The sequence below is a fragment of the Carassius auratus genome, chromosome 1 (assembly GCF_003368295.1).
Source record: "Carassius auratus strain Wakin chromosome 1, ASM336829v1, whole genome shotgun sequence".
Classification (NCBI taxonomy): domain Eukaryota; kingdom Metazoa; phylum Chordata; class Actinopteri; order Cypriniformes; family Cyprinidae; genus Carassius; species Carassius auratus.
This window is the reverse complement of record NC_039243.1, coordinates 4,518,706-4,533,198: the sequence shown is the minus strand read 5'-3', so window position 1 is coordinate 4,533,198 and position 14,493 is coordinate 4,518,706. Positions and strand designations below refer to the sequence as shown.

General features: G+C 40.2%; 2 protein-coding genes across 3 annotated transcripts in view; both read right to left on the bottom strand.

Moving 5' to 3' along the window:
* LOC113039050 (zinc finger protein 501-like) overlaps window positions 1-14,493 on the bottom strand; it is an 847,435-nt gene that overhangs the window by 564,286 nt on the left and 268,656 nt on the right. The gene's annotated exons all lie outside the window — the stretch shown is intronic.
* LOC113121251 (integrin alpha-M) overlaps window positions 1-14,493 on the bottom strand; it is a 38,574-nt gene that overhangs the window by 17,304 nt on the left and 6,777 nt on the right. Inside the window, exons 4-15 of the mRNA XM_026291607.1 lie at window positions 12,626-12,693; window positions 12,247-12,361; window positions 11,931-12,061; window positions 11,646-11,788; window positions 10,976-11,126; window positions 9,082-9,217; window positions 7,560-7,633; window positions 5,377-5,506; window positions 5,146-5,288; window positions 4,705-4,851; window positions 4,347-4,529; window positions 1,003-1,133 (exon numbers count right to left, since the gene is read on the bottom strand). Coding sequence (XP_026147392.1) covers window positions 1,003-1,133; window positions 4,347-4,529; window positions 4,705-4,851; window positions 5,146-5,288; window positions 5,377-5,506; window positions 7,560-7,633; window positions 9,082-9,217; window positions 10,976-11,126; window positions 11,646-11,788; window positions 11,931-12,061; window positions 12,247-12,361; window positions 12,626-12,693 — 1,552 coding nt within the window. The remainder of the gene's footprint in view (window positions 1-1,002; window positions 1,134-4,346; window positions 4,530-4,704; window positions 4,852-5,145; window positions 5,289-5,376; window positions 5,507-7,559; window positions 7,634-9,081; window positions 9,218-10,975; window positions 11,127-11,645; window positions 11,789-11,930; window positions 12,062-12,246; window positions 12,362-12,625; window positions 12,694-14,493) is intronic.

Below are 14,493 nucleotides of genomic sequence, written 5' to 3'. Positions count from 1 at the left end.
GTCCGATTCTAATAAACCATACATCAATGAAAGCTTATTTATTCAGCTTTCAGATAATGTAAAAATCTCAATTTCGAACAATTTACACTTAAGACTGGTTTTGTGGTCCAGGGTGTGCTCTCAAAATGCACCCTTTGTTTCCTGGACTATGAAAGATAGACCTAATGGATCCTTCAAGGCCCAGGCTAACACAAATCAATCTCAGAGACATGCCAGATTATACTTTTAAATGTAAGTATTGGGTTTCAGCTTCATCAAATTTTTAATGTACAAATGTTATAAATGTAGAAATGTGAAAAAGAAACTCTTTAAAGTGGTTTAATGTTGACATATCTTATTAAGATGTGATTTTATAGATGGTGTTAAAGCAGAACGTATTTAGACAGGTTGTGAACCCGGTTTAGTTTGACGATCACGTAAGTGCACAAACATTACTGCCACTCATCAACAGCAGCTGTCACAGTTGCTAGGCGACGAGATCAATCATGAATAGGCTAAAGACTGTCCCATATAACACTGTTGTGTCACAACCTTCACTGTGTTAGAAATGCGTCATTGAAATAATGCAGCTTTCCAACTGGAACACACTTTACAAGATGGTTCTAAGCCATTTAGACTATTTTAAGTTTCCAATCTATGTAGTATTTTTTATATTTCATAATGTTAAATTATATTCGAAACATGTTAAAACATGCAAACGATGTGCTAAATCATGCTAGAATCATACAAGCAACATATCAGACATGTTAGTTTTGTGCTTATTCATGGTAGAAACAAATAACAACATGCTTAAACATTAGAAACAGAATGGCATTGTGTTAAGTCATGCTAAAACATGCTAGCATTTGATTCAATCATCCTAGCAACCTGTTAAAATAAGAGCAATTTGCTAATTCATGGTAGAAACAAGCTAGCAATGTGTTAAATAATGCTAGAAACATGCTGACAACATAAAAATGTTTTGATCATTAAGTTTATTCTCCAACCTAAAGAATGACCTACTTGAGCAGGACGATCCCTCCTTGTGTTCCAATCACGATATCTGGCAGATTATCATCATTCATATCCATCTGACCACACAGAGACACTCCAAACTGCTGCAGACCGGGCAGAACTGACCGCGCTAGGATCCGCTACACACACACACACACACACATAAATACATGCATACACACACACACACACATAAATACATACATACAATCAGGGACGTGCACAGGAATTTTGAGGGGCAGTTGCTCTGACCTAAAAAAAGGGCACCCCCCCCCCCCAAAAAAAAAACCTCACAGGCTATATGAAGGACTGAGAATAACAAGGTCTTTATTAAAATATATATACACAAAGTAAAACACTGAAATACAGCACTCAATCACCTTAACTACTACTAATAATAACATAGAAAAACATGACTTGAGTCATGAAAATCCCTACAACAAGACAAGATTGTCAGGGAGATTGTCAGGGAGCTTAATCTGAGAAAAGAACATGACAAATAACAAATAAAAAGAAAACTTTAAATACAGCATAATTTTTTTAGTGTGTGTGTGTGCCGTGGGTGTGTGCATGAGTGAGTGTGCATGGGTGACAAAGAGAGAGACGGCTTTACTTTAGTCAAGCAATAATTTTCTATACAGAATTCACACCCTATACAAATTCCACAGCTGTACAATTTTCACACCCTATACTAAATTTACCCTATACAATAGCCTACTCATCTGGAATGAAGGAGCAAACATTCAGTGTAAGAGTAAAAAAATGGCATAACATTATTTAATATTTATACTACAGGGCCGTTGAATGCTTGAATCTGATTGGCTGACGAACGTTCTGAGGCGTGACATTATTTTCTGGGAAAAGCATGGCGAACGTAGTTCCAGGCAGCTATCTTGACCGCATTACAGTTCCATATCACTTCGCATAGTAAAACTGTAATAACGGAAATTACAGGACTAACAAAAACAAAAACATGACAGACGATTTTCCAAAAGTACACATTTCTCACTAGCGAGGTACTACAGCGCTGTTTAGAGACACTGCTGCAGTCTAATTCACACAAGCTCTCTCTCTCTCTCTCTCTTTCTCTCTCTGTGTGTGTGTGTGTGTGTGTGTCTGTCTCTCTCGCTCTCTTTCTAATAACTTCATTAATAACTGCATTATAATACTATCAACGGCTCAAGCCTCCATTACCAGCTTTGGTAACCATGACATTGTGAAACCAGCAAAAGAAGCGTTGGATGAGATGCGGAAGAAATAGTCCTACCCAACAATAGCGATTAAGTACAAAAACCGAACGAATCCCTTTAAATATATCATCTGATCGATGTCTTGAGGTGTGGTAACCGTGGTATAAGCGGAATAATTGACTCTGCTTCGAGTCGTGACCGAATCACCACCTCAGGTGTGCATTATTTTTCTAATAATTAAACGGCCCGTCGTCAATTATTCCTTACTTGAATCACAGCTTAAATAGTGTTTTGACATCGACAACCCAAGTGCATTTTACCTCAAACTTGCGTCTAGTTAACTTTCTAAAGTAGCAATCGCTTCTCGGGTCGACATTAACACACTGACAAAATTATATTCAGAATTAAAAATATTTTTATACCACTTTTTAATGTGTGATTGTGTAATGGTTTTCACGAGATACCAACCTTTCGCGAACTTGCTTCCAACACTCGTTCTCATGGAGACGCGGTGTGCACGGAGGGGAGGGCTGTGCGCGCGCGAGTAACGTTATGTGAGAGAGACGCGTGAGTGAGAGACGCAGGGAAATGAAATGCAGCTGAACGTTTGCTCTATGAAAGACATTGACAAAGACGAAAACTAAGGACATTTAATCTATAATTTTATTTTATTTTAGTTAGTTTTGCCAAACACACATTACAGTTTTGGTTAGTTATCGTTTTTTTTTTTTTGTAATGCCGTTTTTATTTCAGTTCACACAATGTTTTTTCCCAACTAGTTTTCGTTTTTTCGTTCGTTTTCGTTTACGATTATAACCTTACTATTACTTTTCCGACAACGTTGAGTCGTCTCACCCGACAACCGCGACAATCTCCTTCTAGGGCCGCTCATGCAGGCTCAGCTCAGGTGCCGGTCGCGTGCAGCGCTGCAGCCACGTAAAGAGAGTTTGCCCTTCCCCTACCGACTTTCACTTTCGGAAGGGTGCCCGAATATGGAAGTGAAAGAGGCTTTGCGATTTTTATTTATTTATTTTATCTAGGCCTACGTGAAATTCTGCATCCATTGTACGATTTTTTTTATTTATTTTTTTCCACCTCGGAAGGGCAACGTGAGTCGAGAAGGGCATATGGGCAGTTGCCCGGGCAACCTGAGCAACCCCCCTGTGCACGTCCCTGCATACAATGCACAGACACTATTTAACTGAACAGAGATGACATCACTGAATTCAATGATGAACTGCCTTTAACTATCATTCTGCATTATTGACACACTGTTTTCCTAATGAATGTTGTTCAGTAAATTTAACTTTTCCACAATTATTGAGATGCACCTGTAAATTGAATGCATTCAGGCTTAATCCCAAAGTATACTTTAGTTTTTACGAGTATGTATGCACACAGAGCAATGTTGACAAGCACTTTTGTGAGGCAGTTCTGAAATTCATGCAAATCTACTCCAAAAGAGTGCAAATATATTTTAATTGCTCATAACTTCTGGAGAGAAAGAATGCAGACACTGGACAAAGATAAAACTTTCCAGTGTGCATGTCTGAAGGGCCTGTTTTAATGCATGCTATTAAATGGAGTCTGCATGTTCAGTCATACAATTTGTTTCCCTCTCATTCACCTGATGGTGTTTGGGTTCCTTGCCATGGCTGCCTTCTGCCCTGCGTAGTAGGGGTCTGAAAGACACTTAACTTTTGGAAAATGCACTTACTCAAGCTGAATAATGACATTGCTGCCTTCTGTAGAACTGCTTTTAGCTAAAATCAACTTTCAAATTTAAGAATTTCACATTGTTATTGGTCTGAACTGAACATACACTGAGTTTCCATCACTGATTCTGCTATTTTCCTATTTTCTCTGTCAAGCTGCTTTGACACGATCTATATTGCATGAAGTTCTATACAAATGAAGGTGACTTGACTTGACATGGTGAATACACTAAGAATTCACATAGAACTAAAGTATACTTTGGGCTTTAAATTAACATCTGAGTCACACTCATCATCTCCTGTCCTCATTATGGTTATTTACAATTGGTAGCGGAAAAAAGCCTAAGAAATATACTTTGCCAAAATATACTTTGTCTGTCTGTTTATATGTGAACATTAGGCTCGTCTGGGTTTCAGAGTTAAAGGTGGGCACAAACACAGCATTCACCTGAGGAGCAAGTTCAGGGTTTATGCCATGGGTAGCATCGCCCAGGTAGATGTAGACAGCTCCTTCATTCTCCAGTGGTGCCCCGACCGCCACATCTGACAGACCGTCTCCATTCAGGTCCTTTAGTGAAGCCACAGATGTAGCAAATCTGCCTGTGGTGGATTGCAGAGTCTTCCAAGAATCCTATGGAGAGAGAAAGAGAAGAAAACAATCTGTATTCAATGACACATGACCAGCTTCAGAACAATTTCCATGACTTTCACATCATGGGAACCGATTGCCACAGCTATCCCAATGGAATAACTCAATGTCTAGCAGCCAGAAGACAGTATTATAATAATAGTGAATCTGTGTGTACCTGCTGTGATAAAGTGTAGACGTACAGCCTCCCTTCAGTCCTCGGCTGAGACTGGTAAAATAATGGAGCTCCGACCAGCAGGAAATCTGAGTCTCCATCAGAGTCCACATCCAACACACTCAGAGACGCTCCGAAATATGAGCCAATCTGATGCCAGAAAAACCAACAAAATGAATGAAACTGCATTCTAGCACATGCTTATATAGCCTGATCTTCACAGATTTCTTTGTAAACTTGTTTTAGTCCTCTTCTCTATTCAATATGGCATTGCAGAGTCTCTATTGTAAGTGGAATACTTGTTTGTTTTTGGTGAAATAATAGATTTCATGAGGAGTGTGTGTTTAAAGGGTCTGCTGATCTTCATGGTGGACTGTAGGTTTGGGAGCCCCTAGTCTCACCAGTGGAGAGAGATAATATTGTGTCTGAGGGTTTTTCACTGACTTGTTCTCCTTTGAAGTTGCTCATCACTGTCCATGTGCTTTCATTCTTGGTGAAGATGGTCACCAGACCTGTGTGTTCGGCCCGCGGCGCTCCAGAGAACAGAAGAGAGACGCCGCGTCTCATTCCCAGCACAGTAGAGTAACCTGAACACCATCCGCACCATTAACACACACACACACACACACACACACTCTTCACAACACACAAGAACAAACAAAAAGTGCTACATACCCATGTACGAGTCTTTATTCACAGCTGGATCGAGGATCTCTGTCTGTCTGAATTCAGATCCTGATCCCATCACTTCATACAGAGCTCCACGCCAGTCATTCACTCCGACCGAACCCACGATCACTGAGTCCTGAAACAAACACTGCAGACTTAGCTTCAGTCTTAGCAGTAACTTATTACAAACCACCCTTCCTGTCAGCTGAGAAACAGTCACTAGTAGTGATGTCTCAATCAGGTTTGTAGTGTCCTCATCTGATTGGGTCATCGAATATTGAGTGTCTGCTGACACAGAGTTCCAATCTGATGTATTTCTGAGTACTTGGTTCACAAGTTACAAGGTTATTAAAATCAATATATATATAAGCGATCAAGGTGCACACATGAGCACACACCCAGAGCAGTGGGCAGCAGGTGTGGTTTCGGTTCTTGCTCAAGGGTCTGTCCTCAGTCGTGGTACTGAGGTGGAAGAGAGCAATCCCTGCTGGTGCTGAGACTCCAACCCTACAACCCTTGGGTTACAAGTCCAACTCTAGTAATGTAACTGTAGTAGTGAGCAGTGATTACTGTCAGACTTTCAAAATCCTTCTTCACTTCAATTAAGATTATAATAATTGAATTAGAACATTTTGTGTGAAAATATTCAGATGTGGAGGTTATTTTCTATTCATATTATTATTATTTTCTTTACTAAGGAGTGTTCTATCTTGAATGTCTAATTAATATGTGTAAGTTTGTCATGAGATAGATGACACATAACAGGAAATCTAAAAAATGTGTTTTTCCAGCATGATGGAGCACAATGTTACAAAGCAGGAGTGATAAAGAAGTGGCTCGAAGATCATGACATTCAAATGTTGGATCTGTGGCCAGTCAACTCCCGGGATCTCAATCCCATGGAGAACCTGTGGTCAGTGCACAGTGCATTGTGTTAACATTTGACCCCTGGACTTGACTGCCTCACAAACCAGGGTCAGTTCAGCGCTGGAGTTGTGCAAAGATTGCTTCTAAAAGAGAAATCAATACTAACGCTTCGTAAGCAAACGACCAGACTTTAGGTTAATGTTGTTAAAGCTACCATTGTCTCTGCCTGTTTTCACTAATGCTGCCTTCACTAGCTACCAGAATGATCATAAATTAGAATGTGGTAGTTATGAAATTGTGCTTGGAAGAAATCTGAAACCGTGTCAGTAACACGATCACCATAACACCAGTATGCCCACGAGCATGAGCTCTGGAAGCTCCGCACAAAGGGAGCATTGGTGTTAGGTTTTCACAAAACAAAACCCTCCCGCGGACATGAAAAGCAGCCCGCAGCAACAGTGTTACAGTAGCCCAAATCCATTGGAAATCTGTGGACTTAACATCACTAGAAAGGGGGTGGGAGCACCAGCTCATTCTCATTTAAAGGGGACATACACATAAGCAGAGTGACTGCATCCAAAAACTGCCTCCGGAGGAAACATTCCACGGTAGGAAGGCATCAAGGCACATCTGAATTCAGTGTTCGCTTCAGTTCCTGTCTGCTGAGATGCCTTTATCAGCATAGATGTATCCTACGCTTATTCACTTGAAGGACACTTGTAGATGTATCCTTCATTTTTGATCAACTTTTTCCACTTTTGATGTCATTGTTAGCTGATGTTTAGCAGCAAATAAACCAGATCTGTGGTGCTCCTGGTTTACTTCAGGTCCCAGATTTTATATCAATTGGTCACACAGCATTGATTACTGGACAGTGTCATAAACAAAAATGTCCTTCAATAAACATTTAAATGCTTCATTTACATAAATTTAATAGACACAACAATAGGCAGAATTATTAACATGACAGACTGGATAGGAAAATGAACAAGTTTACTATATTTATATATTTATCATATTTCTTAAATTTCCATAATTATAATTGCATTTATAATAAACCATGAGTGTTCCTGATTCAGCTGGGTAGTTCAGTGCCTCTGCCTCTTTTAGTGCCCTGATATCCACACCCCAAACATAACCATAACGCAAAATACCAAAACCAAGGAGCATAGGAGCAAAGACAATTTTAGAGAATTTATGAGATTTTGAAAGGGGAAGATTTCTTCAAAAGATTTGGATTGTAGTGCACAAATCCATTGGTATGACATGAACTATTCCTTAATAGAATAATTATTTATTACTTTATATGACATTTCTCTCACCTCCTGGTAGACGACACTGAATCCACTCTGCGATAACTCTTTCTGTCTGTCTCTGCCGTGAGCATCCTTTGATCCTGAAACACAGAAGGAAAACTCTTACAGTCATCTGTGGATTCTTCATTAGCTGCTTTAATTGTAAACTTATAGTGCAGGTGCATCTCAATAAATTAGAATGTTGTGGATAAGTTCATTTATTTCAGTAATTCAACTCAAATTGTGAAACTAGTGTATTTCACACATTCATTGCACATAGACTAAAGTAGTTTCACTCTTTGCTTCTTTAATTGTGATTATTTTGGCTCACATTTAACCAAACCCCACCAGTTCTCTCAACAAATTAGAATATGGTGATACGCCAAATCAGCTAATCAACTCAAAACACCTGCAAAGGTTTCCTGAGCCTTAAGGATGGTCTCTCAGTTTGGTTCACTAGGCTACACAATAATGGGGAAGACTGCTGATCTGACAGTTGTCCAGAAGACAATCATTGACACCCTTCACAAGGAGAGTAAGACACAAACATTCATTACCAAAGAAGCTGGCTGTTCACAGAGTGCTGTATCCAAGCATGTTCACAGAAAGTTGAGTGGAACGAAAAAGTGTGGTAGAAAAAGATGCACAACCAACCGAGAGAACCACAGCCTAATGAGGATTGTCAAGCAAGAAACTTCACAAGGAATGGACTGAGGCTGGGTCAAGGCATCAAGAGCACCACACACAGATGTGTCAAGAGATTTGCTGAATCACACACAACATCAGAGATGTCTTACCTGGGCTCAGGAGAAGAACTGGACTGGACTCTTGTCCAGTAATCCAAAGTACTCTTTTCAGATGAGAGCCAGTTTTGTATTTTATTGTATTTTCATAAAATGACCACGGTGTTGGTGTGCTTGACTGGGCAGCAAACTCACCTGACCTGAATAAGATTCTCTATGGGGTATTGTAAAGAGGAAAATGAGAAACAAGAGACAAAAAAACCTGTGCTTCAGACCACCTCAGCAGTGCCACAAACTGATCACCTCCATGACATGCCCAAACTGATCCAGTAATTAAAAATAAATAGATAAATAAATAAAATGTATGCATTTAGCAGAAACTCTCCAAAGCGACTTACAGTGCATTCAGGCTAACAGCTTTTAACTGACATGTGTTCTCTGGGAATCGAACCCACAAGCTTGCACTGCTAACACAATGCTCTACCACTTGAGCCACAGGAACACTTAATTAATCAATTAATTAAAGCAAAAGGAGCCCCTAACAAGTATTGAGTACATGTATAGTAAATGAACATGCTTTCCAGAAGGCCAACAATTCACTAAACATGTTTTTATTGGTCTTATGAAGTATTCTAATTTGTTGAGATTTGTTGAAATGTGACCCAAAATCATCAAACTACTTCCATCTGTGTGCATTGAATCTATTTAGTACAAGTTTAACAATTTGAGTTGAATTACTGAAATAAATGAACTAATTTTTTGAGATGCACCTGTAGATGTTAATTTCCTTTATGTTTGCATTTTACCTTCAATGTTGTAGATCTTTTTTTGCAGGTTGTCAAGAAGTCCTTTAAGTCCACTGTAGTCTTGAATGTAGAAGGTATTGTTCCGTTTTGGTTCTGATGCCAGCTGAGTGAGTGTGGTTAAATCAACATTCCCCACCTGAAAAACAAGTATCATCATATTTGACTGTGCAAAAACACTTTTAATAAGAATGTGAATTAAACACAGCTCCTGGTGCCCCTTGAGGCTGGTACAGGGCAGGAACAGGGTGGAGACCAGGAAAGCCTCCAGGGCAGATTAGAGATAGAGTTCAGGAGGCCATGAAATGGTAGAGCCTTTGTGTCCAGGTCCCCCAGCTCGGCCACTATGGCCACGGATATATGCCCCCCCCCGCCCCCCCCCCCCCAAAAAAAATAAATAATTATTGAGGAAAACTATGTTTTCAATGTTTTTCAAAGCCCAGGGGGATTCTGGAGGGAGCTCTGGAGGAGTGTGCACTAGAGAGCACTCTGGAGGAGCAGAGCTGGCTGGAAACAATGGAGACTCAGGAGATGATGGCTGGATTGGGATATTTGGTGCTCCTTGGGCCAAACTGGGGAACAGTAGCCCTCTCTGGGCTTGATTCAGGAACAGAAACCCTTTCTGGGATGGACACAGGAAAAGGAGTCCTCTCTGGACTGAACTTGTGAACAGGAGTGGACTCAGGGGCTATAGCGGACACAGGAGGGAACCCAAGGCCTAAAGCAGACTCAGGAGCTGCGATGACACTTGAGCTGACTCGGGATGGAGTGGACACTACTGCGAATTGGAGCAGACTCTGGGAGTTTATATCCGGGAGTTCAGGGACACGACTTTGCCCGTTTTTCTGGACTTGAGATTGAAGTGGCCGGAGGGCTTAAGAGTGGAGAGGATGCTGTTTCTGGGCTGCGGACTGGAACGGAGGGAGCAGGACTATTGGAGCAGTATGATGTGAAGGGTGTGGAGGGTGCTGGTTTATGATGGGCTGGAGTACCAACATGCTTACGGATAGGCACAGAACGGTTACCATTATTGATTTCAACAAAGAAATCAGAGCAATTTCAATGAAGGACGAAAATAATAAAGTCTGCTACAGGTCTATAACAATCGTCTGGAGACAGGAATCAGAACAAATTATCAATGTCCAGTCCCATCAAGAAGCACACATTAAGCATATGATGACTCCAGCTCAACAGATGGAAAACACCCAGGAACTCCTCCACATATTGCTCCAAAGGCCATGATGTTTAGCAAAAGGTCCTCAGTCCAGTCCACCTTCTTGTTGGGGTATTGCGTTCTGTCAGTGAAAGGGTCAGTTAGGATGAAGCACATGCCGAATCCAAAATAGGGTCTCCTTCAATAACTCAAAAGGAGACACTAGAGAACACAGGAGAGCATTACCACCAAATAACATCAACACAAGACGAGGGAACTGAGGAAACCACAGGGCTTATAAACACATGAAACATAACCAGGGAGAACTGAAGTAGGTGGAGTAATGTATCAAAACAGGTGAACAGAACGAACTTATCAAGGAAAACAAGTTAAAATTACAAATGACCTGCTTCTTGTGTCAGATCAAGGCTGCATCTCATTTCTAGTTTTACTTGATCTTAGTGCTGCGTTCGACACCATAGATCATGACACTAGTTACAATAAAATGAAATGGTTTTTTTTAACATTCTCTTAATCTGTCTTTGGTTAGTCAAACAATAGTCCCCAAACTCATGTGATTATTTGAGTTAGAAGTCAACATCTCTGGCTGCTCAAACCAACAGATGAATGTTGTGAAAGCGTCTCAGAGTCACAGCGTTTCAAAATACCAATGACTGACTTACATTACTCTGATCAGCAAACTGAACTAGCTGAAAAAAGACATTAGATGACAGGCAAACTCACCCCGATGATGTAGCGGAGGATATTCTGCTCTTCACATTTGCTGAGGACATTATCATCATCGTTATCACTGGGGTCTCCATCTGTGATGATCACCAGAGCTTTCTGAGCATTGAGATCGGCTCCAGACGACACGTTATTCAGCAGAATCTTTCTGATGATATAATAAATCATGAATTATGACATATGAACAGCTTTCAGAATCAACCTCAATGTGGTCCTGTCATTTCTAGGCCAATATGTTTTTTCATGAGTTCCCACTCACATATAATCAGACTGAGTCAATAGTGTGTATATTTGGTGTATATGTGTCCGAGCTCAGAATAGAGCCAGAGAACTCCCTCACATCCCACGCTGGGACAGGAAGAGTTAGGAGTGAGGTATTGGGCTTGAGGAGGGCTGGTGGTCGTAGGACAGAGGTAGGATGGCTGTATAAATACGTGTGTGCTAACTGACCTGATTATCTGAACGTGCTTCTGCCTAACTTAATTAATAAAATATAATTTAACTTCTAATTTATAGAATGACAAAAGTCAAACTTCAGCTTAACAGCCCAAAAAAAAAGAGCACAACTACAGCATGAAACATAGTAAATTTTCATTTATTAAATTCAAGACTAATATCAAAGAGTAAATTCAGTGGATGTCCATAATCAAATGAAGGTTTCACTCACAGAACGTAGTTGATTGCTTTGTGTGTGTTTGTGAGAGATTTCATGTGTTTCTCTTTCATGAGTTTCTCTTCAGCAGAGCCAGTCTGATAATCGTTGAAGTCAAACACAGTTCGTACATCTGTTGAAAACTGGACAGCAGCAAACTGAGAGACAGAAAGACAACAGACAACAAGATTATCATCATTAGACGCCATGTGCAGTACCAGATACAGTTTACAGAACCACATTCATCATATGAGCTATTGCAGGTTGATATTTCCAGATTCAGCTGATGAACTGTTTTACCTTTATGGATGAGTTTGAGAGTTTTTTCATAACATCTTTAATGAATCTTTTGTTCATTTCAAACTCCTGTTGTTTCATACTGCTGGATCCATCAAAGAGAAACACCAGATTGACTTCTCTTTTGGTGCATTCTGCAGAAACACCACAACATACACAAACTCTGCTGTTACTTCATTTAGCAGTCATAAATATAATGTATAATCATGTTTTTGATTTTGATTTGTCAATAATAATAAAAACTCCACATGAAATGAAATAAAGCAACACATTTGGAGTTTGCGATTGTTAAACTGTCTTGGTAAAAGACTCATCAGACCTTGGTAAGCGGCAGTGAAGTTGGAGACGGTCTGTAAGCTGCTGTTGAACTGATAGCAAACACCGTTCAGATACGAGTTTCCATCACACTCATGAGGAACATACGGACTGCAGCTCTGAGAAAGAGACAGACCAAATCTGACACATCAGCAGCTTCAGCATAGCACAAAATCAAACCATATGAATGTCATACTTGTTTTTATAATGCATTTTTAAATGTTCAGTAATGACCTTAACATACTCTGCTTTCTACGGGTTTCTCTGTAATACTGTATTTCACAATCCCATGTTTGTATTTCCCATATTTAATGTGACCTGAGCATTCTGTGAACATTAGCATCTCATGAAGGAGGTCTGACTGTCAGAGACTCTGAACTTACAGTGAGAGCATCAGAAGACACCGCAGCAGACATGCCGAAGAAGAGGACGCTCTGCGCACCTGTCGAACCTGAGGGGGGGGGGGGGGGGGGGGGGGGAGGAAGAGACAGAGAGAGAGAGAGAGAGAGAGACAGAGAGAGGAGGGGGGGAGAGAGAGGGGGGGGTGGAGGGAGAAACAGAGAGAGAGAGACAGAGAGACAGAGGGGGGGAGAGAGAGAGAGAGAGAGGGGGGAGAGAGAGAGAGAGGGAGAGAGAGAGAGGGGGGGAGAGAGGGGGGGGAGGGGGGGAGAGGGGGGAGAGGGAGAGAATTTGAATTTTGAAAACACTTCTATTACAATTTAATTGTTTTTAAAGCATTAAGAACAAACTATTTAAAATAAATTACATAAATTGAGTAAAATAAAGATTGTCATCTAAACAGAGCACAAAGCCCCTCCATAACACCAAACATCCTCAAACATGGCAAGACATGAAGGAACTTTATAAAACCTAAAATCAATCAAATTTCTTGACTTTACCATAGCACCAAACATAGACACCAAATTAAATTCCTGATTTTGTTCAGTTTGATCTTTCCGACTCATGTATATTGCCATTTTGCTTTTGCCCAAAACAAAATTTAACAACTGACACTCTCTCTGTCGTCTCTTTGTATATTTAACACCAAGGGTAAAAGTTTGCATTGAAAATTCTTCATCAAAAGACTTAAACAAATTTTGTATAACTTCAAATAAAGGTTTAAGTCTATGACAATTCATAAAAACATGAAACACAGTCTCCCTTTGTGTGCAAACTGGGCATTCATGGCCTACATCAGGATTCAACACAGAGATAAAAGCATTCACAGCAATAATACAATGTAAAATCCTCCACTGCAAATCTCCAATTTTCGTATTTAACAGTGGCTTGTAAAAAGTTTTCCAATTTGGCTTAAAAACTTCATCCAAACCTAACACAGTTCGCCAAGGTGTATCAGTTTTTCCATTTAATGTTTTTTTATTAAAACATTTCACACGACTTGTACAATCTCTTGCCCTTCACTTCTTCAAGGTCCATAAGCACTACTTCTTCTGAATCCAGAAAAATTCCACCTTCCTCCTCTAAAATAGGTGAAACAGTCAAACTTGGAAAAAAATCTTTATTATTGGGAGTAATTTGTCCCTCACCATGTTTCTTAAGTAATTCGGTCTCTTCCACTGTAAGGATAGTCTGTATCTTCCGTAGTATTTTTTCAATCACTCGAGTGGATCTAAACCCCAATTGTGTTGCCACCACATCCACTGTCATAAAATCTGGTCCTGCCAGACTCATTAATTGACGAAGAGTCACCACTTTAGCCTTTACAAAGGCTTTTCTCCAGTGATATTGATGCATTAGTAATGTCCAGTCTTGCACCATGAAGCAATGGCTCTTCCAAAAGCCAATACAACGATGTGGGGTTGCTTCTCCTTCGGAGTTTAAAAAGACTCCATACTTTAAAAAGATTCCGATAAAAAAACTGGAAATTTCTCCACATTTAAAGTTTTTGGGTCCAATAAAAATAAGGATTTGTCCAGATTTAGACCTGCACCAGTTTATAAAACAGCACTTGCCACTGGTCTCCAACTTACAGACTCTGGGCCTGTCAGGAATTGTGTAAATTGTAGATGAAATGTTGCTGTCCTACTTTGTAGATGCACAAGTCCTTGACCACCTTCTTCCTTTGGTAAGTACAAGATGCTATGAATCACCCAGTGCATCTTATCCCAGAAGAAGTCTATCAACATCGATTGTATCTTAGCAAGAAACAGTAGTGGTGGGTCAACACAAGTCAGTCGATGCCAAAGAGATGAAGCAACAAGGTTATTAATAATAAGGGTTCGCCCCCTAT